At 37.5% G+C, this 25,649-nt stretch overlaps 2 protein-coding genes and 1 long non-coding RNA gene across 3 annotated transcripts in view; 2 read left to right on the top strand and 1 right to left on the bottom strand.

Annotated features, from left to right (window-relative positions):
* LOC118279145 (pikachurin) overlaps positions 1–25,649 on the bottom strand; it is a 176,814-nt gene that overhangs the window by 5,694 nt on the left and 145,471 nt on the right. Inside the window, exons 10-16 of the mRNA XM_035598681.2 lie at positions 8,832–9,241; positions 6,988–7,065; positions 2,905–3,050; positions 2,326–2,551; positions 1,665–1,756; positions 944–1,321; positions 460–597 (exon numbers count right to left, since the gene is read on the bottom strand). Coding sequence (XP_035454574.2) covers positions 460–597; positions 944–1,321; positions 1,665–1,756; positions 2,326–2,551; positions 2,905–3,050; positions 6,988–7,065; positions 8,832–9,241 — 1,468 coding nt within the window. The remainder of the gene's footprint in view (positions 1–459; positions 598–943; positions 1,322–1,664; positions 1,757–2,325; positions 2,552–2,904; positions 3,051–6,987; positions 7,066–8,831; positions 9,242–25,649) is intronic.
* The window catches only part of LOC126911407 (uncharacterized), a 108,123-nt gene that overhangs the window by 63,091 nt on the left and 19,383 nt on the right, over positions 1–25,649 (top strand). The gene's annotated exons all lie outside the window — the stretch shown is intronic.
* Positions 22,940–25,455, top strand: LOC126911399 (ATP-dependent DNA helicase PIF1-like). Its single transcript, XM_050698445.1, has 2 exons — positions 22,940–24,644; positions 24,982–25,455. Exon 1 carries the CDS (start codon positions 22,997–22,999, stop codon positions 23,942–23,944), a length of 948 nt encoding a protein of 315 aa, XP_050554402.1. The 5' UTR covers positions 22,940–22,996; the 3' UTR covers positions 23,945–24,644; positions 24,982–25,455.

Raw genomic sequence — 25,649 nt, 5'->3', positions numbered from 1 at the left:
CTTGGATGAGGCGAGATAAAAACCACCCCGTTTCTCCTCCTGCTTTGAGCCAGAGCCCCAGTAGAATAAGATAACTTGGACTAATATAATTGTGTTTCACTTGTTGAGCTGCATCGGAGTCAAGCTTTGTTGTGCAACACTGACTAGTATGGCTTGCAACAAAATTTTAATAGCATTGCAATTTGGGATATTTCCGATTTCAACCTTAATTGTTTATTGTAAATAAGGTCTAGAATGCATTGTGTAAATCTGACAGGTTGCAGATTCAGGGAACAGTGAGTAAAGTTCCCCAAGAAAAAGAAGGAACCTCCGTGCGCGACTTCACATGTGCGATGTGGGATTTTTATGACGTCATCCATTAATTTGCTTGTCTGAAAGTCTATGTGCAACTTCAGTCATCTGTAACTTGTTTTGTGTCGTCACATAGATATACTAAGTAAAGACAATGTCAGTGTTTACCTGAACACAAGTACGGAGTTCTCGATGGCTAGCGACAAGAAGTCGGGCGGGGCGCGCGCGCCGCCGCTCCACACCAGCAGCCCGTGCGACGACACCGAGCGGAACCTGATGTTTATGTCCAGCGAGTAGCTCACCAGCCTGCAATTATATGATGAAACAGTATTCCAACAATTTGATCGTGTTGAAATATTTAAGCATACATTATTGTTTTTTCACAGAACTACCATCAACTCGAGTCACCATCAGCTGACTGTACGAAGCTTGTCCCATAACACTATGAGTCCCGGCGTTGTTTGAAACTAGTCGAGTTACCTCGTCAAAGAGTAACAAGAGTAATCTGTAAAGCACTTTTCATGTAATAATAGTGTGCTCCATCCTCGGCCACATCTTCGCTTCGCCGTCCAGGCAGTAAACGGGTTGGTGGCCAAACGCAGACTTATAAACGTTAAAAAAAATAACTGCCAAGAAACATGTCATCACTTACCGTTTCATAGTATCCTCATCATCGATGTGTATGAAGCTGTCAGTTCCTGTGAAGCTGGGGTACGTGTTCATGTCTCCCCAGTTGACTTCGTTGTCGCTCAGGTACTTCACTTGCATATACGTCTGTCCATCGTAAGGCAGGTCGGTGGCCACCTCGTTGTTCCTTTCCAAGTCTTCTAACAAGTACTGATGCTTTTTACTAATGAAGTATTTCTTCTTCTTATATTTGTCCATGTGTGAGTGTTTCTTGTGACTGCTCTTGTGCATCTTCTGTTTGAAGCCTTTCTTCGCGACTATGGAGTGGTGCGGTTCTGTTTCTGATATGTTGTGTGGGTACACAGGGACCGGGTCCAACACTTCCTTGCACAGCTTTTTGTTCCTGTAATCATTTGGGAATTGTAAACTTTGTCCGTTAAGGTAAGCGTCCACTGCATCCGCATCAAACGCATCGCACGTAGGCATTGGCGATGATGCGGACCAGTGGACCCAGTTGTATGAGTTTCAATACAACGCAAACTAAAATCCGTTGCGTGCGATTGCATGGACGCTTGCTTTTAGAAGATACAACGTACTTTTGCCAATGATTATGTCAATGGAAAGGTTTTCATAACTGAATTGAACAGTTTGTAATGTAATCTTTTTTTTCTTTGCCAACCTATTTGACTTGCTTTCAAATTGCTTACCAATTACACTGTTTCAAATCCTAAGAAGGAATGACTCACGTGCAGTTGTTAGCGGCATCATCGCAGTTGTCGACGTTGAGTCCGCCCAGCGCCGCCGACACTACTGCCAACTCCTCGTCGTTGATTATCAGCTGTACATCGAAAAGATATTGCATTAGGACCTGTCCTAATAGATCTATCTTGTGTTTGTTGATATGTGGTTATTGATATTAACAGTAGGTATAAGTTAAGAAGTAGGTATAAAGGTTAAGTTAAGAAAGTTAGCATATCTAGATGAGGCAGTTAGTATTGTGGAATTTGGGCTACAACAGCTCATAACCCTCCTTCTGGCGCAGTCGGGTAAAAAGGCTGGGTTCTAAAGATCTCTTGGCTGAACTAGTTTTATGAGACCAAGTTGATCTGGTTGTTATAAATGAAGTGGTAACGATAGGAAACAGGGTGTTCCGATATAATTCGACGTGGCAGATTTGCCAAGTTGATGATGATTTAACAGAGGTTCTTATGACCGTTTTCACTAACCACACGTAAACCATCTTTTAATCAAGTGTTACTAAACGTAAAGGAGTACTAATCCTATAAAATATACCGAATAATCTGTACTTATACTGTTAGGTGTCATTTATAGGTTGGTGATTCTTAGTATGAGATATTAATAGGTTGGTGAATTAGCTTAGCTTAAGGGATCCTTAAAGTTAGTTACCTGTGAGACGCATCCATTGAAGGAAGTGTCGAGTGCGAGTCGCGCCGGCAGTGGGTGCGGCGCGCCGCCCAGCAGCAGCGGCGTGCGCAGCGCGAGGCGGCGCCGCGTGCCGCGTGACGTCACGGACCGCGCCGCGCCGCCGCCGCGCACCCGCAGCGTCGCGCGGCGACCCGCCCGCGACACTGACACCGAGTGCCATTTGTTCGGCTCCACTGGGTATGCTGACCTGGAAGTTGGGAATGCGGAACATTAGAAAGATGAAGAATAGTGCAGTATGAGAAGAATTTCGAAGAACGAGGTTCACGAACGCGTGAACGAGTTCACGCCAATACACTAGAGGCGGTAGTGTAGCTTAAGGTCTAATGACCTATATGACTTCACGGTTCTTCAGCGCCATCCCGTGAACGCGTCTCGTCGTTGTTTTCCTTTCCATTCATCATCCATTCCATCATCATTTTAATTCATCACTTGTTTTGTCATTGTGGGACCCAATTTGGTATACACCATTATAAACCGCCTCATACAGAGCAGAAAGAGTAATTTGATAATTTCTCAGCAACACAAAAGGATCCAATGTACCTGACAAGGGCGATGCCAGCTCCTAGATCGAATGCGAACTCAACGTAGTAGTCTCGCAGGTGCAGTGAGAAGAAGTCGCCGTCGCCGTCCGCGCGCTCCGAGTTGTACAGCACCAGCCCGTCGCCGCTGCTCGGCTTCAAAGTTATCTGGAATCAGGAGATTGGTAATATTAGATTTTACACCTTTTATCGTTTCTTTAAGCCGTTTGGTGATAGCAGAATAGGGTAGGTTTTTTTGAGGAGGGAAAAATTATCCAATGATTTCTCCCACCTTGGGCGAGGCGAAAGGAAGTGTCAGACTCTTACTGACTAAAAACCACCCCGTTCCTACACCTGCTTTGCAAGCCGGAGCTCCGGTAACCCGCTAGGTAGTCGTTCCGGGTCAGCATCACTGGTTCTGGGCCCCATATGTGATGGTCTGATAGCTCCTTCCGCACCTGCCGTCCAGACCCATGACCCTTGTCCGTAACCCGCAGAATAGAGTACTCAGTCTTCCCGCAGGTATCTTGAGAGTCAACTAAGGAACTGCACATTTAACAGAGACTGGCCAGCAGCGATGTCAGATAAACCTAGACGTTTTGAACTGTGATTATGACATTGTTTTATCACTTAACAGCTATAAAAATACGTAATACTTCGTGCAACTTCTTAAAAATATTTTATTGTAGGAAGTCTAGGAAGGTATATCTATATTTTATGAACGAACAGTTTCGGTTGAATACAAAAGTGGAGGTACATTAACGAGGCCAAGTTTCCGAGCAAACAAATTGCTTGTTCTAGATACTTAGTATTTACTGAACGAATGGAGTGAACTATATTATATTGTATACTCGTATAAAATGATTGCATCGCATTGAATATTTTCGAGGCGCGCCCCGCATTGCTTTGTGAAACAATGAAACAATGCTGCAATACTGCGAAGTTTCCGTAAACTTTCAGAACGTAAGGTTCCACCGATTTGTTTCACAATCGATTTCATATTTGGAGAAGTTTTGATATGAATCGAGTTTTAATAGAATTCTGTGTCAATATAATTCGCGAAAATTGTCGGTTTAGAGTTTCGGATTCATATACGATTTCCGTGTTTTGAAAAAGCACATGTAAATTCGTTTATGAATCGTAAAAGGGAAGAAATATTACTTTTGCACACGTAGCTTGATCGAGTAATCGTAAACCTACTTTAAATCAAATGCAATAAGTTCCACAATTGCATAGACGTAAAATAGAGTTGTAAATTAACGTCTTTAGTAGTGCATTTGTAATTAAAAGCGTCGGAATAACGAGCACAGCTCACGTTTCATAGTCGCTTGTAATAATGGGAGCTCGTAAACTATCATTAGAACAACTTACACTTTGAAAAACTGGGGAAATTGAGAGAAATGTGCCACGAGCGACGGAGATGCTCCCAGTTAAGTTACAGTTCCGACCAGCAAACTAGTCTCCTTTAATGTTGCACTAGTTTGTCTGTCGATATTTTCTTCGAAAAGTTTCATAAATGTCTGCCCGAGGCAGTCCACTGATTTTTTTTGGTCATGATTATCCTATTTAATAGGGTTTGCCATAGTCGTCACACTTGGCAAGTGGGTTTATAAGAGAGTTTTAATTTGCCTTGAAAACTGCTTAATAAGGCAATCGGTTATATTCATCATACAACATACGATTACGGTAATAGAACATGTAAAAGACTGTAGATAGAATGCGACCTTTCCAACTTTTAAACAGGAAAAGATTCTTGAATTAGACCTTCGATCTCCCGGTCCCAAACTAAATTATTACAGGTAGACTATTGAAATTAGTATTAGAATTGGTCCGATAACTCAATGTACCCGTGTTCCGATCGGAAACCTATTTGTTTGCGACTGTCGTTATATAATTTATCTAAGACGTTCCGAATCAATGGCGTTTGCGTTGGAACTGCCGGCGGATTTCGAACTATTGATCTGAAATCCTCGAAGATATTCGAACAATCGTGGCCGGTTCTATTCTCTGTTGGATTTATGATGGTTGGAGGCTGTTTGTCATCCACGTCTCTATTATTCCTGCACGAATGAGGTTTTAGTATGGATGCACCGTTCCGAATAGGTAAACTTCGATAACATGCTGCTGTCAGCATGCTACAATGTGCAATGTGCATGCTAAGTTTATGCTGTAAACACTAGTATACATCTCTGTACTTTTTTTTACTTTCAATGTATATGTTTATATTGTTGATGTGTCTTTATTTGAGGAATCATTCAATGTCTTCTTCCACCTTGGGTGAGGCGGGAGGGACTTACTGACTAAAAACCATTCCGTTCTTTCTCCTGCTTTGAGCTGGAGCCACGGTAACCCGGTTACATTGTCCGCAGCTCCGGATATTGTTAATGTGCCTTAATATAATAAATAAATAAACATGAAATGTACCTTAAGCAATTCACATTAGTTAATCATTAAAAGCACTAAACGACTCCAATCTACTCGTATCAAATGACTTGTAACAGATTCTCTAACTTAATTAGCGAACAATAGTGAAGTCGTCTAATAAGAATCACGTTGATTAGCAGTTTCAAAGTCTTAAAACATGTTAGACGCTTTCCAGCCACTTTTAGTTTATTACCAGACATAATAGACGTTGTAACGTTCCACCCACAAGCTCACACACACACACACACACGTGTATGCTGGCCATTAGTCTCTGTAGCACAGACTATACAGGCAATCCGCAGCACCTGAGCCTATAAATTTATAGCCTAACTTTTAAGTGTCTGCTAACGTTAGTCTAAATTATATTTGATCCAGAGTTTCGTTGAAAGCTTTTAAAAAGGGAAACTTTGTTTGGAAATATTAGGCGAGCACTCGTTTACACTTTGTTTAAAGATCAACACTGAGTTAGATGGACGGCCATATTTTTCAACTTCGTAATTTATGGGTTTCCGCGCCCAATTTGTTGGCGCTCCTTTGTTTTCTCTCGGCTCTCACTGACCTTGGGATGAAATAATTATATCATCACCTATCTTCAGCTTTGTTTTTATTTGCTTTTTGTTTTATTTTTGTTTTCACTGCGTTTTGGATGGAGCTGTCTATATTTACGTGGAATTATTACGATCACGAATGCTACAAATAATAGGACATGCTACAAGTTCCGTTAAAGACAAGAATGCATAAAAAGATTGATGAGTGATAATGAAGCGAAAGTGGTGGTTAAGATTTGTAGCAATTGGCGTTCCGTTGTCTCTGCCTACCCCCATGGGAGTAGTAGTATTAGCTATGTATGTATATAGATGACATGTATGCTAAAAGTCCGTCTTTCAGAGTTTCAGAATATTATAGTTGAAGTACTTTGTTGCCTTTTTGACGCAATTGTAGTTTCATACTGTAGCAATGTTTGATTAATTCGTAAAGTTTCACAAAATTAAGCCACAATTACTTACTCTTAATAATACTAACTAGTGGTCGCCTAGTGGTCGAAATTCGACCATATACGATTTAATTTACAATACCACTTAACATACGTTCAAGGATAATTTGTATTTAACGAATTGCTATTAGTTTTGTAAAATTCAAATTAATATATTCCGGCGCATCATGAATAACCAAACCTCCTTCAATTAGGAACCTCTTTTCATATGAGACGTGAGAATACCATCGCAATGTCTATCGATTTTGACGTTTTGTCAAATACGATCAGATACTATGCATGTGTGTGTAATGTTTTATTTATTGATTTAATGTACTTTATAAGCATTATTTTTGAAAAATATTAACGTTCCGCAATTCTCCTACACATAAACTATAAGTGTACCAAATTTTATGCTCCAACGTCCGCGCAATTTTCGTAAAAACTGTTACAAAGTTTTTGCTTCACGTATTAATATATAGATTTTGAAGTTGTAAATTATTACACTTCTAGATGTTTTCATCAATCAACAATATATACAAACTATATAGAATCAGGCTTTACTTTGTGGAAATCCATGCTACATTAGCAATACACTAGAGTTTTTATTCCGCTTATAGATGTATTTTTAGCTATAAGCGGAATAAAAACTAAAAATGTATTGCATTGTTAATATCCAATCTAAATAAAAAGCATGTATTATCTCACCTGTATATCGAGCCAGGACTCGGCAGCGCTCCCCAAGCCCGGCAGCCGAAGATACGAGGACCCGTTGAACCGCGGCACCTGTAATAACACGCGCCGACGTCACAACACGACTCACAATGAAACGCAAATATTTTCACTTACAAAGATAACTTTAAAATAAAATTGACAATGAACAGCATTAATTTATTCATTGGCTGTGCCTACGTATGTATGTGTATGTAGGTAGATGCCGAGTTGTGTGTGAGTTCATTCGCAGTAGTGATTAATGATCTTTATTTCTGTTTGTTGGTCATTATTGACTTTAATGGAATTGAGTTTTAATGATTTTTCTCTCACACACACTACGCAGATACTAATGTTGATATGATTATGGTCTTTTGTACTTTTTATTCAAATTTTGAGTCTCGAAGACAGGATCCAATTACAGTAGTGGTAATTGTTAATGGAGTATTTGATCCTAAGCCCTAATGTTGTAATTAGGTATAAGAAAATTGCTATCCGATATGATATGGCGCGTTTACATTAGGTCGGTCGTAGGTCGGTCACCGAAGGCGGCGGCCGCATTCGGTTTAACCGAAACTGAATTAATACGGCCAAACTGAATACGGCCAAACGAATACCTGTTTATATTAGTTGGTGACCGAATACGGCCTGCAACCGAATACGGTATAACCGACTAATGTAAATGCTCCATTAAAAATCTAATTTAAATAAACTTAAAATAAAAAGAACAATCCAGCTAAAAGACTCGTTATGAATCTGTTTAACAAAAGAAGAGATTGTAGGAACATATTAGCATAACTACGTTCTAAGTAAAATGGGCCATTGTGCTTGTAGAAGCAAGTAAAAGCAGCTTACATAGTTGTTAAGTTGAAGGTAACATCTTATTACCACGTAACAAGCAACTGGGAAAACTACGGAACTTTAACAAAGCGTTTTAATTCGTTCAAATATTCTTTTGAACAACAAACTTTTTAACATGAAACGGACTTATTAAAAAAACTCGTCGTACTTTTACAGCGGAACAAAACTATCAGTTTTCCCGCAGTCCAAGGGAACATTGAGAGCGCTACAGTCTGGAGTGGACGGAGAAATTTTCTCAAACAAAGTTATAAAAAGACAAAAGTAAGTGGGTAGTCTCCCGGCTCATTTGATTTATGAAAGGAGTAAAATAAAAGGAAGGAAGCACTCGTTTTCTTGAAACACGTTCTTGCGAAGTATTGAGAGGAGTAATGGTTTCACATGAAACTTGTTTTGACAATGAATAGCTTGTATATAAGTCTGGGGTATAATAAAAAGCAAACGTACTCTATATCGATTTTGGAAACTGAACCTTAGGTTTGGGTCTTATTATTAGCATCCACAGAGCAAAGTCGTAGTGGCCCGAAGGTTTAAGAAGGTTTAAGCTTCTCATGCGAGTGCTGGTTCGAAAGTAGCAATTCAACTTTTACCGAGTTATATCTACTTTCTATGATTATTTAGACACCATCGACAAACGATGAAGGAAACATCGTTAGGAAACCTGGGTTTATAGTTACTATAACCTTGAAATCGCCAACCCACATTGAGCAAGCGTGTTGATTAATAACGTCTTCGAGATGAGGTCTTTGGTATGCAGTGACTACTTATAGGCTGTTGATATGACCATTACCAGCTAAATAGTGGCTCAATTCATAGATTAATTTTCTCTTAAAAGGTTGATTATTAAGGCTGTCATCCAATTTTGTTAAATCCAAATTATCTCACAAACAAAAACATTTTGACATATATAACATCAATGTATCTGATGGCAGGAGGAGGACGTATTTGGTATCAAATATTCGTGTCTAAGAAATGTTTCTTACCTTTAAATCCAGCGTGATCTCGCACTTGACGCCCGCGTACCCGAGAGGACACAGGCACACATTGGCGACGCACCCTCCGCCGTGCTGGCACTCACACGACTTCTCCTTCCTCTCTTCAAGCTTCAAGTCATTGTCTACATCAGCTACAACTCCAGCGCTCTTGTTATCCTTACCAAAAAGTGTCTTAACGTCATTGTAACTAGAGTAAGTTTTGAATGGCACGACGGAATTGTCTAATTTATTATTGTCGTGTATTTTAGCTCGTTTGGCGTCTCGCATGACGATGTCGTTGTCTTCAAAGTGTACGATGTCGTTGATGTCGTATATCGCGTGGTCTTCTCTCTGGTGTGTTGACTCGCTTGTTACTTCGATCGGCGGCTTCCAAGGCGCTAGTGTTGGGGCACATTCCGCTGTGAACAAAATTTCTAATTTAGAAAATGATATCTTATGAGCAACCATCTTTAGTCAGGTGGTTACAACCTTAAATTTTTGATAAAATTCCAATAGGCTCGCCACCTAACTCACGATGTTTACAATACCGTAAGTAAATGCTAGCAATTAGGTTTAAACAAATACGGCATCCAATTTGATCATAAATAGAATTCTAAGTTGAGACAATTAAAGCACAAATTGCAGTGCACAAACCGAACGATTAGCATACATAGGACAAAACAACGAAACACTATTATTAGATGAACGGCTGACGATTACGCATTCAATACGCGGCGAGATGGAATTTCATTATTCTAGCGAGCGCGGTATTAGCGATAGTAATAAAACACGGATGGATGAACGAACATACATAGCTTTACATATTGTGGGCGGAGGGTAATCTTCTTATGTTCAGAACGAATTCTGATAATGTCAGATTATAGTAGTTACGCAATATTAAAGTTATTATGACGGTTTTGGGTGATAGGTTGAACAGAAAATTTAGCCAAGTAGATTATCAAACTTTTGACGCTAAAGAAGATGTCGTCGCCAGCCGAAATGACTAACTGAACTGATGTGTTTTTTTAAGTTATTGAGAAAAACTGGCATACGACGAATCTATACATATAATAAAATCGTAGAAAAGTGCTGTCTGTACATTGAAAATAAAAATAAAAAAAATAGCAGGGGTTATTGTTATGTCGATGTCGAACCCAAAAATGTAATTAACTTTTTTTTTGTCTGTTTGTCTGTTTGTCTGTTTGTCTGTTTGTCTGATTGTCTGTTTGTCTGTTTGTCTATGCGCGCTAATCTCAGAAACGGCTGATCCGAGTTGGATGCGGTTTTCACGAATATATTATGGGATGCTTAAATTTACATTTAGTGTTTGTTTCATGTCAATCGGTTCATAAATAAAAAAGTTATGTCAAATTAAAGAATCACGTCGAACATTCTATGCTTATACCATTAATCTCCGCAACTATTTGACGGATTTGGTTGAAATTTGGTACAGATATAGTTTAGAACCTTAGAAAGGACATAGATATATTTTTATTTCAAAAATCAAAAAATAAAAATAAGAAATAAATTATTTATAAATAATTCTATGTCGATCGTTACACGACTTCGGTTCATGTTATTGTTTTAATTCATCGAAAAAAAGTAAATAAATAGTAAAAAGGTATGAAAAAAATAATATCAATATAATAAAACATTTAGTACAAAGAAAATGCTCTAACGGAGTACAGATAATTCTATGTCGATCGTTACACGACTTCGGTTCATGTTATTGTTTTAATTCATCGAAAAAAAGTAAATAAATAGTAAAAAGGTATGAAAAAAATAATATCAATATAATAAAACATTTAGTACAAAGAAAACGCTCTAACGGAGTATAGATAATTCTATGTCGAACGTTACACGACTTCGGTTCATGTTATTGTTTTAATTCATCGAAAAAAAGTAAATAAATAGTAAAAAGGTATGAAAAAAATAATATCAATATAATTAAACTTTTAGTACAAAGAAAATGCCCGAACGGAGTATAAATAAATAATCCAAGTTGTCTTTATCCTCGATAGATGGCGTTGGGATCGAAATAGATCGCGCTATGGTTTCGTTACATTCATTTGGTTGGGTATCGGCCGAGCGCTTCGGTACTATCGTAGAAAAAGTGTATTATCAGTCGTATGATTATTTGTCTGTAGTGGTCCTGCTGTTTCGTATATTCTAAATTGGTTTCGTTGTATTTGTCAATTAATAAGTTTATTTGTTGCGTTTTCCTGGTTTTCTGGTTAAACTATTTAACGTAGGTTTAGTTTGATATCGATTATTAGTAGTTACTGTAGTTAGTTTTTTTAATAAAATTGTAAATCTAATTTATAAATTAATTAGATTAGATTTAAGTCGTTTCTTTTAAATTATTTAGTTTAAGCTTGGTTATTATAGCATAGAGGATAGGTTGTAATATAGTTTCTTTTTTAATTGTTATAAATTCGTAATTCGTAGCTTTCTTTAGTTTTAATTTAGTTTAAGTCCGTTTTTAAACTATTTTTTCAATGCCCTAAGTGAGTACCCAACCAACAAAAGTTAGTTTTATAGAAGGCCATAGAACGTTTTGTAAAAACTAAACGGTGGTCAAATAAAAGGCCAAAGAAGGTGCATCTACAAAGAAAGTGGCGCAATTATATCTCCATTCAGTGTTAAAGTAGAACTATAAGGGTATCAGGCATGACAATTTTGGCCCGTTGCAGTTGATGTTACAGTAACGCAATCTCTATTTGGTGATATATAAGCCACCGCAGCACTACTAAAGAGTTTTTGGGTACTGTAAAAGAGTTCATGATTCCATTACATCACTAAAATTCATCATTCATTCATTTTACATTCGTTCACGTCGCTGCAGTGTCTCAGTCTTTTAGAAGAGAATTAAAAAAAATAAGAAATGTGACGAGGTATCGTGGTGACTAAGATATTATTTTGTACTTAATCGAATTATTCGTCTCTTACGAGGAAAATGTTGTGCGACTGTAATTTTACTGATAAACTATGTATGGATTTACGACATATTTGAATGCCCCCTTCGAATTAATGAGCTTTTACTTAAATAATTTCTTATTTTAAGTTATAAACATAGTTCCAGCTTCCTTAACTCTACTATAGTACTCATTATGATAGATTACATCCACCATTACATGAAATTAGGGTTCCTTTTGAGCTTGTTTGTTATTTTTGTTTTATTTTTTGTCCTTATTCCATAAATATGATGAATACTTTTTTTAAACTTACAAAAATACCACGTCAGAAATGTTATGGTTCATAAATCTGTGTAGGTACTACGTATGACGTCAGAGAATTATTATAACTAAATACATACATATCGTCACACCTTTAATACCCGAAGGGGTAGGCAGAGGTGCACATTATGGCACGTAATGCCACTGTGTACACCCACATTTCACAATTATTTACTATATATTGTAAGTCCCATGTAATAGGTGGTGAGCCTATTGCCATATACCGGGCACATTTCCAGACTCCGTGCTACTACTGAGAAATTTTCGAAAAACCGAAAAAGGCTCAGCAATACTTCGCCCGACCCGGGAATCGAACCAGAGACCCCTTGCCCGGCAGTCGCACTTGCAACCACTCGACCAACGAGGCAGACTTTTTATTGCTTCGTGTGAAATATTATAATTAATAGCCCAATGCTTCAAACCATCTCGTAGTTGCTGGTTTTTTCTTCAGTTGAATCAATCAAACAATCTGAAAAACTGTCACACCTGGAATCGCTGTCCACAAATGAATTATTCTCCATTTCATCACTGACGTGAACTGTATTTTGTACGGAACCATTTTCTATAATTGGGTCTTCAAAAAAAAATATTCAAATCGGACCAGTAGTTCCGGAGATTAGCGCGTTCAAACAAACAAACAAACAAACTCTTCAGCTTTATAATATTAGTATAGATAAAAATATTGTCGCATTAATTACACTGAATCAAAATGTCAATATTGTTGTAGAAGAGCGATAGAAGTGCTTTTACAAAACGGAATTATCATTTAAAAGCATTGCTAGCCTAACTTTAAACACAATAATAATGTATTAAAACACATAAGATCTCCGTTATAGTACTGTTGTGTAATAGAGGAACTATAATAGTTATAAAAAAACAATCTGCTTCTAAAAAGTGTATTTGTGATATAAGTTTATCACTACAGCTATAATGGGCATTAACAACCCTTTATAAGACAATTAAGCTATATAAATATAATTTGAAACTCAGCTGTATCACCAAATCACTCCGATGTAGACTTTTTGTGCCCACTATATTACTGTGTACTGTAACGATGATCTTAAAACCCTCAATATCGTAATATCGTCCTATTCCTGAGTTGTCATCTCTACTTTAACAAACGACACATAGGAGTTCGTTTCGAACCTTTATTGCGCAAATTAGGCGCATTAGGGTGACAGTTAAAACTGTTATGAAGTTCAATCGTTGTATACTAGTCACAATGGAGGTTGCTATAACGCCTGACTATAACAGCTATATAAAGTCGTGAAGTAAACCTTTACATCAACTATTAATAGGTCGTTTTTGCTATATAAACTTATAGAGCCAAACTGTGTTGTCAAACGCTTTTACACAACAATCAGTCACCACCAAAACCTTTATACATCATTTACCCAGCTTTTTTGAGATATAAGGTTTGGTTATAGGGCAAAATTGTTAGTTGGGTATACATCTATTAAATTCAAACGCAGAGCTCATTATGTTGATTTTTGAAGAGTTCCCTGGAATATCTTCCACATCTCATTTTTGAAGAGATCCCGCGAGATCGGGAACTATGTGGTTAAAACCAAAAATTTGCCGGAAGTCACTATTCCACGCGAACGAAGTCGCGGGCAAAAGCTAGTATCAAATACGATCCTAATTCATACTCTTTAGATGTACGGTAAACACCAACACATCTGTACCTGGACAGACCCAATTACGTTTAACTATAACTGGCCGTAATGATATACACCAAAACGTTTTAGTATTCAACAGCCCAAGCGGTTAAAATAGCATTTTACGCGCAAAATAAAGTTGGAAAACAGTAAAACCAAAAGCGAAAAAGTTCATACAAAATTAGTTATTCAATTTCCGTTGGTAAATACGGACGGACGGACGTTGAGCCGCGGCCCTAATTTACGTGGAGAACACCCCTTTGCTTCACATTATGTTACAGTATAGTGAGAGTTAAGTCGGGTTTCAAATGGCTTTTAATTCTGAAGAGGTTGGTACAGGCGTAGGTACGTACCATATTGTAATATCCGGTTCGCACCAGATATGCTATGAGTCACTAATGTTCAAATACTCAAACGCCACTCAATTTTAAGTCGCTCTCAAAACTAGTTCTGTACCTATCAATTCTTTATAAAATGACAGAGATAGCACGATATTTAAATACAACTTAAAATTGAGTAACCTTTCAGTATTCGGGGGAAAAAACCATAAAAGAATCCGTCCTATTGGTTGAAAAATTTCCCGAACAGCTACAATTTCTACGCTTCTTCTGTGCTGTCGCTTCAGTTACGCCTGCGACCACTCGACTTACGAAACATGATAAGACGACACATACTATTATTATGTTAATGGTAAAAAGCAGCAAATCATCCATACTATAGTTCCACCTATAGCGCCGGTGTGTGAGCGTGTCTGACGGTATAATCATCCCATACCTCATCCTCATATCCAGAGGCTCAAAGTTTTAAACTTCCTCAGCGCGCCACGAGGTGGTACATAGCGCCCCATAACTCGAGACTTGAGAAGAAATCTCATTTATCACCGGCATACTTAATCTCGCAGTTGTCTGTCGCTTGCGATCGGTTCAAGAAATAAATGTGTTCCTAGTCTGATGTGTTCGGATAATTCGCGCTGAGCTATCGATTCTGAGGTGGTGTGGTACAATGTTTGTAAATGCTTACTTACATATAAGAAATTAACTTTGTTATTGCTTAACCCGTGGAACGCAGATCTACGCGAGACACAATGTGTTTTCTATTATGTCTCATATACCAGCAAACAAGAGGTTAAAGGGGCAGAACTGGACGTACTGAAGTTTAGCACCCATTTTCTGCCAGTTATGTTACAAGTCCAGGGTAAACCAGACTACCTACGTAGTTTACAGAAAAAGCTATCTAAAAATATGAGGCTTTAATACAAAGGTGCGGTTCCCTAATAAACCTAATTCTACGCAAAAGGCCAGATTAGCTCTCAGTTTCTCGAGTAACTACGATCATAACACTTGATGTTACGCGTATTACGCAAATAAAGTTGAGAATTCACCCGCATGTGGGGTTACTCGATCTTCCGAACCAACTTCTGACTACTTAATGAGCTCCAAGTTTCAAACAACCTACTTCGTATCGTTTTCTTAGAATTAATCTCTCTACTTAATTATAATGAGTAAGTAAACGAAACACGTCATAATGTTCTCGTTGGGATTTTTTAAGCGAAACAGAACAGCTTCATTTGACGTACCATTAATTAGCTAGAGAAACTTCGAGGTTTAAGGAAAATACTCGGTATGTAATTGGAAAATCAGAAGTTTCACAAAGGCAGCGATAAAAAGCCAATACAGAGTTGAATGTAAGCAATCTGTCGGCGAATTACCTACAAATAGAGTTCCTACCCTTTGTCCAGCCGGCGTAAGGTATAAGCCTTTTCTCCATTGTACGCCACTTTCTTAGTACGCCAATCTACCCCGAATCTTTCCGGCAATCTTCACTACTTCAATGGGCAGCGAACGCAACCTTTTTCAATGCACGCCGTTGTAATACGTGAGGTGACCCACATACTTGTAAATATGGAAATGTGGGGCTCGGAGCTGCGGGATGCCTCATACCAGAGCTGCTGGCTTTGACGGGAAGACAATGATTCAAAATCTTTTCGGGATTTATGACGTGTTATGTGATACTGTATGGGAAAGGAAAGGAATGGTTTAGATGAGGGTAAAGAAGATACAAGTCTCTAATATTATGAATAGGTATAAGTTTTGACCAGAACAGATCAGCTCGAAATAAAATAAGGAACCCTTGTTGACAAGCTTCATAACTAAAGATACTTATGTGTTTCTAATCTATCTATCTATCTATATCTATCTATATATATAAAAATCAATTGCTGTTCCTTTGTCTCGCTAAAACTCGAGAACGGCTGAACGGATTTATCTTATCTTGGTCTTGAATTATTCGTGGAGGTCTAGGGAAGGTTTAAAAGGTGAGAAAATATCAAATAATTGACGGAAAAGCCCTAAAAACAGCCCTTTTCTTTATCCCATACAAACGTTTTCTAACTAATACGTAGAGTCAATTTGAGCTTTATTGCTATTGGATAAAGTTCATTGTTGGATAAATGCTATTGGATACTAAAAAACAAATGCTATTGAATAAGTGTGCGTTGGAGACTTGGAGCACAGAATCCCTACTAATATTATAAATGCGAAAGTAACTCTGTCTGTCTGTAATTACGCTTACAAGCCTAAACCAGTGAACCGATTTTGATGGAATTTAGTACTGAGATAGAATAGACCTTGATACTTTTTATTGCAAAAAAATAGCGGAGAATGGGTAAAAATAAGGGATAAATGGTCATATGGAAATTCGTCATTTTAAAAGCCGTAACAGTAAAACTTTGTATTTAGATACTTAATGAGGAACGAAAGAACATGGTCTACTTTTATTGCAAAAAAATAGGGGAGAGTGGGTAAAAATAGGGGATGAATGGTCATATGGAAATTCGTCATTTTTAAAGCTGTAACAGTGAAATTTTGTATTTAGACACTTAATGAGGAGCGAAAGAACATAGGCTACTTTTTAATAAAAAGGGTAGAAGGCGTAGTATGTTTGATAGAGGAGATTAATGTTTGCTTGAAAATTCGTCATTTTTGTTAATACGTTGCCTGTGGCTTCACTCGCGTTCGATCCTTATTTAAATCTATTATATAAAAATAAGTCGGGTTTTCCTTCCTGACGCTATAACTCGAGAACGGCTGGACCGATTTGGCAAATTTTGGTCTTGAATTATTTGTAGAAGTCCAGGGAAGGTTTAAAAGGTGAGAAAATATCAAATAATTGACGGAAAAACCCTAAAAACTGCCCTTTCCTTTATCCCATACAAACGTTTTCTAACTAATACGTAGAGTCAATTTGAGCTTTATTACTATTGGATAAAGTTCATTGTTGGATAAATGCTATTGGATACTAAAAAACAAATGCTATTAAATAAGTGTGCGTTGGAGACTTGGAGCACAAAATCCCTACTAATATTATAAACGCGAAAGTAACTCTGTCTGTCTGTAATTACGCTTTCAAGCTTATTTAAATACACATATTATACTTATTTAAATCGCCAATATCCCTACTACCATACTAATGTTATGAATGCGAAAGTTATCCTGTTTGTGTTGAGGTTACGCTTGCACGAATGTTTTTTTTTTTGGAATATAACAACGAAACAATGTCTTTTTTATTGATAGGCAATATATAGGAAATTAAAGGATAATAATATAGATAACCTTGGCTACTTTTCATCATGATTATAAAACGATAAATCGGCGGTCGTGGTTTCTATGGAAAACATATCTTTAAAAATGCTAACAGTAACATATTCTCAAGTAATTCAGATTTTAGATGACATACGGCAGCATTTTGACCACTAACACCACTACGCGGACGAAGTCGCGGGAAAAAGCTAGATTCAATAAATTTTCATTTGTACATGTCAAATATTTGTTGTTTCTAAATTCAAATTCTGTAAATAATGATTGACATTTATGCATAAACTATGAAAAAGGTGAATAAACAATTGTCTGTATTTTTTTTTAATCTATTGAAAATATTGAAAAGAGCATTAAGCATTAATGGAATTCCTCAAATATTAAATTATGCGTGCGTTCAGAAATAATGACAAATTATCAACAGTTACGCGTGTGTTCAGAAATTTATTTTGTGTAAATTAAAATTTCTATTCACGTTTTCGAACAAACGATGCTCTTTCAATATAGTCTATTGGTGTGAATGACATTGACATTCGTATTGCGCGTTTTTTATAATATGCAAAATTAAATGTATATTTTTCAATATTTCTGAGAGATTATCTTAATATTTCTTCGAGTTTTAAAGCCTAAGACTAAGACTAAGATTTTTATTCGCTAATAAGTGTTTGTTAATCAAGGTAAGTTCACATCTTCATTATTTTTAGTAACTTTTGGTGACTACACAATACTACAATTTGGTATACACGGTTATGCAGAAAATGTATGAGAGCTTTTTATTTTCAGTTGGAATTTCGTTTTTAACAATGCTACCAACCAGACGTACAAGCTTAGGCCGCAGAACTCGAAATACGGCAAGTCAAAGAAATATAAGAGCAAATCAAACTGATGAGCATCGCGAAGCGCGAAATGAACTTGAACTGAATCGATATCAAGATAGAAATGTGGCAATTGATTACAGTTCAGTGCAAATTATTGCTATTGGACTAATGAACATTGTGTGTCCACATTGGGACTGAAATTAAAAAATGAAGTCTCTGGATTGTGTTGCGCCAGCGGCCAAGTCAAATTGACGCCATTGGTACCGCCACCAGAGCCACATTGGTTCATTTTTTGACTCATATCCAGCAGTACAATAATTGCTTTCAAATGACTTCATTTTCTTCATTTCAGGTTCCTTATTGCCAGTGCCTGTTGAAGACTATACATTTTTGCAAATATATTTTATGGACAATAAAATTCAGCAAGAATGGTCGATCAGCGTTGCGCACACAACAACTCAGTAAAGAGATCCATTGTGATGAACAACTTCAAACATTTTTCCTTTAACACAATGAATTAGTTGCATTAGACCGATGCATTAGACATTCACAAATGCATTAGACCGCATGCCATCAGATAATCACAAAATTGACATCAGAGCCGATAAGGCGCCTGCAGGACAGTGAAATGATTGAATCATATAAAATAAACACTATTATGAAAATATATTTTGTTTTTTTTTTTAAATTAGTAAAGTCCTTTTCAGGTATAGTGAGATCAGGAAATTATGGATTCATTTTTATATGGAGGATATTTATAGATTCCAATTCAAATTGAATAGGGACTCATACATAACTCAGCTATACAAAATAAAGTAGAGCATCATTGCTACGCGAAAGCGGTACGAAGTTCGCTGGGTCAGCTATTCTTTTTTTTTATTATATAAAAATAAGTCGGGTTTTCCTTCCTGACGCTATAACTCCAGAACGCACGAACCGATTTGCACGATTTTACATTCGTTGGAAAGGTCTCAGGCTCCGTGAGGTTTATAGCAAAAAAAAAGCGCCATCTCTGATACATAGCATGTACTACAAACCAATATTTTAAATAGATGGCGTCGGTGCGTGACACATTGCTTGACAGCTACTTATTGTTTTCTTATCAGTTAATTTCATGTGACAAACCGGTATTGTGTACACTGTGAAATAATGAAAAAAAAGTAAAAAAAAATTGTTATTCGTTTCTTAACATTTCCATCAAATCAATCAAGTGTATTGTGTACATTTTTATTCAATTTCAACAGCAGGTATTTGTCTTTAAGGTGGTAAGTTGAACTGTGTAAATTATGTGGATCGTGCATTTGAGGTTAAATTCACCACTCTGTCCATAGCCCAAAATGCCTAGAGGACGACGTGCGAACATCGGCCGCCGCACAAGACATGCAAGTCAGCAACAAGTGTATTCACAGAACTTAAGCGAAGAAAGACAAAATATAATAAGAGAAAATGCACGATTGAGACAACGCGTGAGCACACGAAGATCATTGGCATCATACAATCGCTTGGCATTCCAATATGATCCCACTGCGAACTACAGTGATGATGAAAATTTAGATATTGGACCAATGACGACTGTATGCCGATATTGCAATGCGTTAAAGTTCAAAAGAGAAACGGCTGGATTGTGCTGCGCAAGTGGAAAAGTCAAACTGGATCCATTACTTACACCACCACAGCCACTGAAAGCATTGTTCGATGGAAATGATCCCGATTCCAGCCATTTTCTTCAACACATCCTTGAATACAATAACTGCTTTCGCATGACTTCCTTTGGAGCTAATATCATTCGAGAAGGCGGCTTCATGCCGACTTGCAAGGTAAAAGATACAACACACACGATCAAAAGTTACACCATATTCTTTAACAAATGATTGTTTGCAATTACAGATACAAGGACAAATATATCATTTGCATGGTTCAATGGTGCCAACACCAGATGAACCGCATCAATTTCTGCAAATATATTTCATTTCGTCGATGGTGGATCAGCTGAATGTGCGGTGCAATATACAGGGAACAGAACAGTTAAAGAGACGAATTATTGAACAGTTGCAAGCATTTTTTCACGCTAATAACGCTGTGGTTAATATGTTCAAAACAGCATTGGAACGAATGCCATCGGATACGCACAAATTTGTCATAAGAGCGGATTGTACCCCAACAGGTGAACATGTGCGAAGATTCAATGCACCCACCGTTAATGATGTTGCTGCAATTATTGTTGGCGATCCAACTAAATCGCGAGACATTGTCGTTCAGCGAAGAAGCAATATCATGCATCGTGTAAACGAGACACATCGTTTGTACGATGCGTTACAATATCCAATCATTTATTGGCAAGGGCAAGACGGATACGATATCACGTTGAAGATGGTCGATCCAATTACAAGTAAGATGGTCGATCCAATTACAAGTACAATATTCACACACTAATTATTGCTATTATTGGTTTCCATTAACAATTCATTTAATTTTGCATTTTCAGGCGTATCAACGAATAAAAATCTAAGCGCAATGAATTACTATGCGTATCGTATGATGATTCGTACACATGAGGAGAATGTCATTCTGAAGTGCCGTCGGCTATTCCAGCAATTCGCTGTCGACATGTATGTCAAAGTCGAGACAGAACGTTTAGCGTTCATCCGATTCAATCAGGCAAAGCTACGATCTGAGGACTATATACACTTGCGTGATGCTATTCATTCAGATGGTGATGTTGAGAGTGTTGGACGTCTGACGATTCTCCCATCATCTTATATCGGAAGCCCACGCCACATGCATGAATACGCTCAAGACGCTATGACATACGTGCGAAATTATGGAACTCCCGATTTATTTATTACGTTCACATGCAATCCGAAGTGGATGGAAATTGAACGTGAGTTGGAACCGGGTCAGAAACCGCAAGATCGCCATGACATAATCGCCAGAGTATTTCAACAAAAACTCAAGGTTATGATGGATGTGCTTACTAAGTATCGAGTTTTTGGTGACACACGTTGTTATATGTACTCGGTGGAATGGCAGAAGCGTGGACTACCGCATGCTCATATCCTAATTTGGTTGCTGAACAAATTACATTCAAATGAAGTGGATGACATCATATCAGCTGAAATTCCTGATCCAGTCACTGATCCCCATCTACACGACATTGTGACGACACAGATGGTGCATGGACCGTGCGGTGCATTAAATCCATTATCGCCTTGCATGGCTGATGGAAAGTGCACAAAACGATATCCGCGACCGTTAGTTGCTGAAACAGTTACAGGGAACGATGGATATCCAGTTTATCGTCGGCGTTCAAAAGAAGATAATGGTCGAACTATCAAAGTTAAAGTTAAAAATCAAGAGATTGAGATCGGAAATGAATTCATTGTACCATATTGCCCGCTGCTATCACGAATTTTCGAAACACATGCAAACGTTGAGAGTTGTCATTCGGCCAAATCAATCAAATATTTGTGCAAGTACGTCACAAAAGGCAGCGACATGGCTGTGTTTGGTATTGCGTCGGAAAATGCGAATGACGAAATCAGCAACTTCCAAATGGGCAGATACGTCAGTACTAATGAAGCACTGTGGCGATTATTTTCATTTCTAATTCATGAAAGATATCCCACAGTTGTACATTTATCAGTGCATTTGGAAAATGGCCAAAGAGTTTACTTCACTGAGGCTAATGCAGCACAACGAGCTGAGAGACCACCATCGACAACATTGACTAGCTTCTTTGCAATGTGTGAAGCAGATCCATTCGCAGCGACGCTGATGTACGTTGAAATGCCCAAGTATTACACTTGGAATCAATCAACAAAGAAATTCCAACGTCGCAAACAAGGAACCCCAGTTCCAGATTGGCCACAGGTGTTTTCCAGTGATGCACTAGGTCGCATGTATACTGTTCATCCTAGAAATGATGAATGTTTTTATTTGCGACTGCTGTTAGTAAATGTACGTGGACCAAAATCATTTGCGCATTTGAAAACTGTGAATGACCACCAATGCCAAACTTTTCGAGAAGCATGTCAACTATTGGGTTTGCTAGAGAACGATTCTCATTGGGATTTAACACTTGCGGATTCAGTTGTTTCATCAAATGCGTACCAAATACGAACGCTGTTCGCAATTATCATCACCACATGTTTTCCTTCACAACCAATTCAGTTATGGAACAAATACAAAGATGACATATGTGAAGATATCTTGCATCGCTTGCGCATTCAAACGAATAATCCTGACATGCAAATAACCGATGAAATCTACAATGAAGGATTGATTCTGATTGAGGATCAATGTTTGACTATTGCAAACAAGCTACTGATTGAAGTAGGAATGATTGCACCAAATCGATCGATGCACGATGCATTCAACCAAGAATTAAATCGAGAGCTGCAATACAATGTTGATACATTGCAGGAATTCGTTCAAAATAATGTGCTGTTGCTGAATGAACAGCAAAAACAAGTATACGAAACATTAATGCAAGCGGTGGACAATAATACTGGTGGTCTATTCTTCCTGGACGCATCTGGAGGAACAGGGAAAACATTTGTCATTTCATTGATTTTGGCCACTATTCGATCAAGATGTGACATAGCTTTGGCGTTAGCATCATCTGGAATTGCGGCGACTCTTCTAGATGGCGGTCGTACTGCACATTCTGCGCTTAAGTTGCCACTCAATTTAAACACAATTGATACTCCAACATGCAATATTTCACGATCCAGTGCAATGGGAAAATTGTTGATGCAATGTAAGCTCATTGTTTGGGATGAGTGTACAATGGCACATAAGAAATCACTTGAAGCACTTAACTTCACACTGAAGGATCTTCGGCGAAATAACAACATCTTTGGTGGCTTAATGATATTGTTGGCAGGCGATTTCAGGCAGACGTTGCCAGTAATTCCCCGTGGAACGCCTGCAGATGAATTGAATGCTTGCCTGAAGGCATCACCTTTATGGAATAACGTAAAAACGTTATCGCTAACCACTAATATGAGAGTTCAACTTCAAAATGATCAAAGTGCTGCACAATTTTCAAAACAATTGTTAGCTGTTGGAAATGGAAAAGTCACAGTTGATGCGACATCTGGATTAATTACTCTTACCAACGACTTTTGCCGATTTGTAGACTCTCAACTAGCTCTTATTGAAAATGTTTTTCCAAACATTAGTGAGAATTATCAGAATTATGCTTGGTTAAGTCAACGAGCAATTCTTGCCGCAAAGAATAATGATGTACACGCACTGAATTTCACCATTCAATCAAAAATCGATGGCGATTTGGTGACATACAAATCCGTTGATTCCATAACAAATCCCGATGATGTAGTACATTATCCAACGGAGTTTTTGAACTCTCTCGAGTTACCAGGATTTCCACCACATAACTTGCAACTCAAAGTTGGTACAGTTATTATGATATTGCGTAATTTGAATCCACCGCGACTTTGCAACGGTACTCGACTTGCGGTAAAAAGACTTATGCCGAATTTGATTGAGGCAACCATTATTAACGGAAAGTACGCAGGTGAAAATGTATGTATTCCTCGAATACCAATGATTCCGACTGATCTTCCGTTTGACTTCAAACGATTGCAATTTCCAGTTCGCCTTGCGTTCGCAATGACAATTAACAAGTCGCAAGGCCAATCGCTTAGTGTTTGCGGGATAAATTTAGAAAATCATTGTTTTTCACATGGGCAGTTATACGTTGCGTGTTCACGAGTTGGAAAACCATCCGCTTTGTTTGTGTTAACGTCAGACCAAAAAACAAAAAATGTGGTTTACCAAAGAGCACTTCAATGAAACGAATGATTTGCGGACACGTATAACGATTCGATTCAGTATTTACTTTGTATTCACTTTCATTCACTTAGAGAAGTTCAACTAAATAACACTTAATTTATTTTAATCTAAATGAATTCATTACTATTGTGAAATGAAATAAAATTTTTCCTTTTCAAATATAAAACAAAAAAATTTTTTTCGTTCATCTTTTAATCACCAAACGAAATGTTACATAAAACGAAGCCATCTGGTGGCGAAACGGAGTTCGCCGGGTGTGCTAGTACACATATAATTATTTAAATCGCCAATATCCCTACTACAAAGAAATATAAGAGCAAATCAAACTGATGAGCATCGCGAAGCGCGAAATGAACTTGAACTGAATCGATATCAAGATAGAAATGTTCTGTTTAATCCCCACAAAGCTGCATTCAGTTATAATGTGGCAATTGATTAGAGCAAAGTTCAGAGCAAATTGTTGCTATTGGACTAATGAACATTTTGTGTCCACATTGGGGTTGAAATTAAAAAATGAAGCCTCTGGATTGTGTTGAGCCAGCGGCCAAGTCAAATTGACGCCATTGGTACCGCCACCAGAGCCACTACATTCATTGGTTCATTTTTTGACTCATATCCAGCAGTACAATAATTGCTTTCAAATGACATCATTTGGGGCAACAAAAGTTATACGAGACAATTTTTTGCCTACTTTTAGCAAGTAAGTATAATGGCAAACGTTTTTTTTTAGTTTTAAAACCATGTAGCTGGTGCAAAATATGTCGAGTCAGTGATGTGTTTATTTTGTAAACAATAAATCAAATACATAATAATAGTCTATAATCCGAAGACTTAATCAGCAACATTTATAACATGTTGTATTTTGTAGTGGCATGAGCAAGATGTTCTTGGTAAAGCCTACTACCTAAAGCTGCCGTGGAAGGCTGTTTAATGTCGAGGTTAAAAGTAGTTTTAATTTGAAATGATGTAAAGTATTGTGGCAGTATTTTGCGAGCCACATGGTGGTACAATTTGTATACATATTTATATTCTTGCAGATTCAGGGATTCAAATATATCATCAAACAGGTTCCTTATTGCCAGTGCCTGTTGAAGACTATACATTTTTGCAAATATATTTTATGGACAATTCAGCAAGAGAAGTCGATCAGCGTTGCGCACACAACAACTCAGTAAAGAGATCCATTGTGATGAACAACTTCAAACATTTTTCCTTCAACACAATGAATTAGTTGCATTAGACCGATGCATTAGAAATTCACAAATGCATTAGACCATAAGATAATCACAAAATTGTCATCAGAGCCGATAAGGCGCCTGCAGGACAGTGAAATGATTGAATCCTATGAAATAAACACTATTATGAAAATATATTTTGTTTTTTTTTAAATTAGTAAAGTCCTTTTCAGGTATAGTGAGATCAGGAAATTATGGATTCATTTTTATATGGAGGATATTTATAGATTCCAATTCAAATTGAATAGGGACTCATACATAACTCAGCTATACAAAAAAAAGGTAATTTAAAAAACTAAAAAACCCGACTGCGTTTCTTTATTATAATATTAATTGAAAAACCCCTAAAACAAGAAAGTCATCGTAAAATTTAAGCAGTCGGGACCCATTCTAGAAAGCCAGCCGTATGTGCCCTCACGAAGTCTTTATATTTAGAATGGGTCCCGACTGCTTAAATTTTACGATGACTT

This window comes from Spodoptera frugiperda, chromosome 14 (assembly GCF_023101765.2).
Source record: "Spodoptera frugiperda isolate SF20-4 chromosome 14, AGI-APGP_CSIRO_Sfru_2.0, whole genome shotgun sequence".
In the NCBI taxonomy this organism is placed as follows: Eukaryota; Metazoa; Arthropoda; class Insecta; order Lepidoptera; family Noctuidae; genus Spodoptera; species Spodoptera frugiperda.
The sequence above is the reverse complement of the archived record's forward strand: the minus strand, read 5'-3'. Positions and strand labels throughout refer to the sequence as shown.

What these genes read in the sequence shown, in the direction of transcription:
- LOC126911399 (XM_050698445.1), top strand. Translation starts at nt 22,997, where the DNA reads ATGATATTGTTGGCAGGCGATTTCAGGCAGACGTTGCCAGTAATTCCC.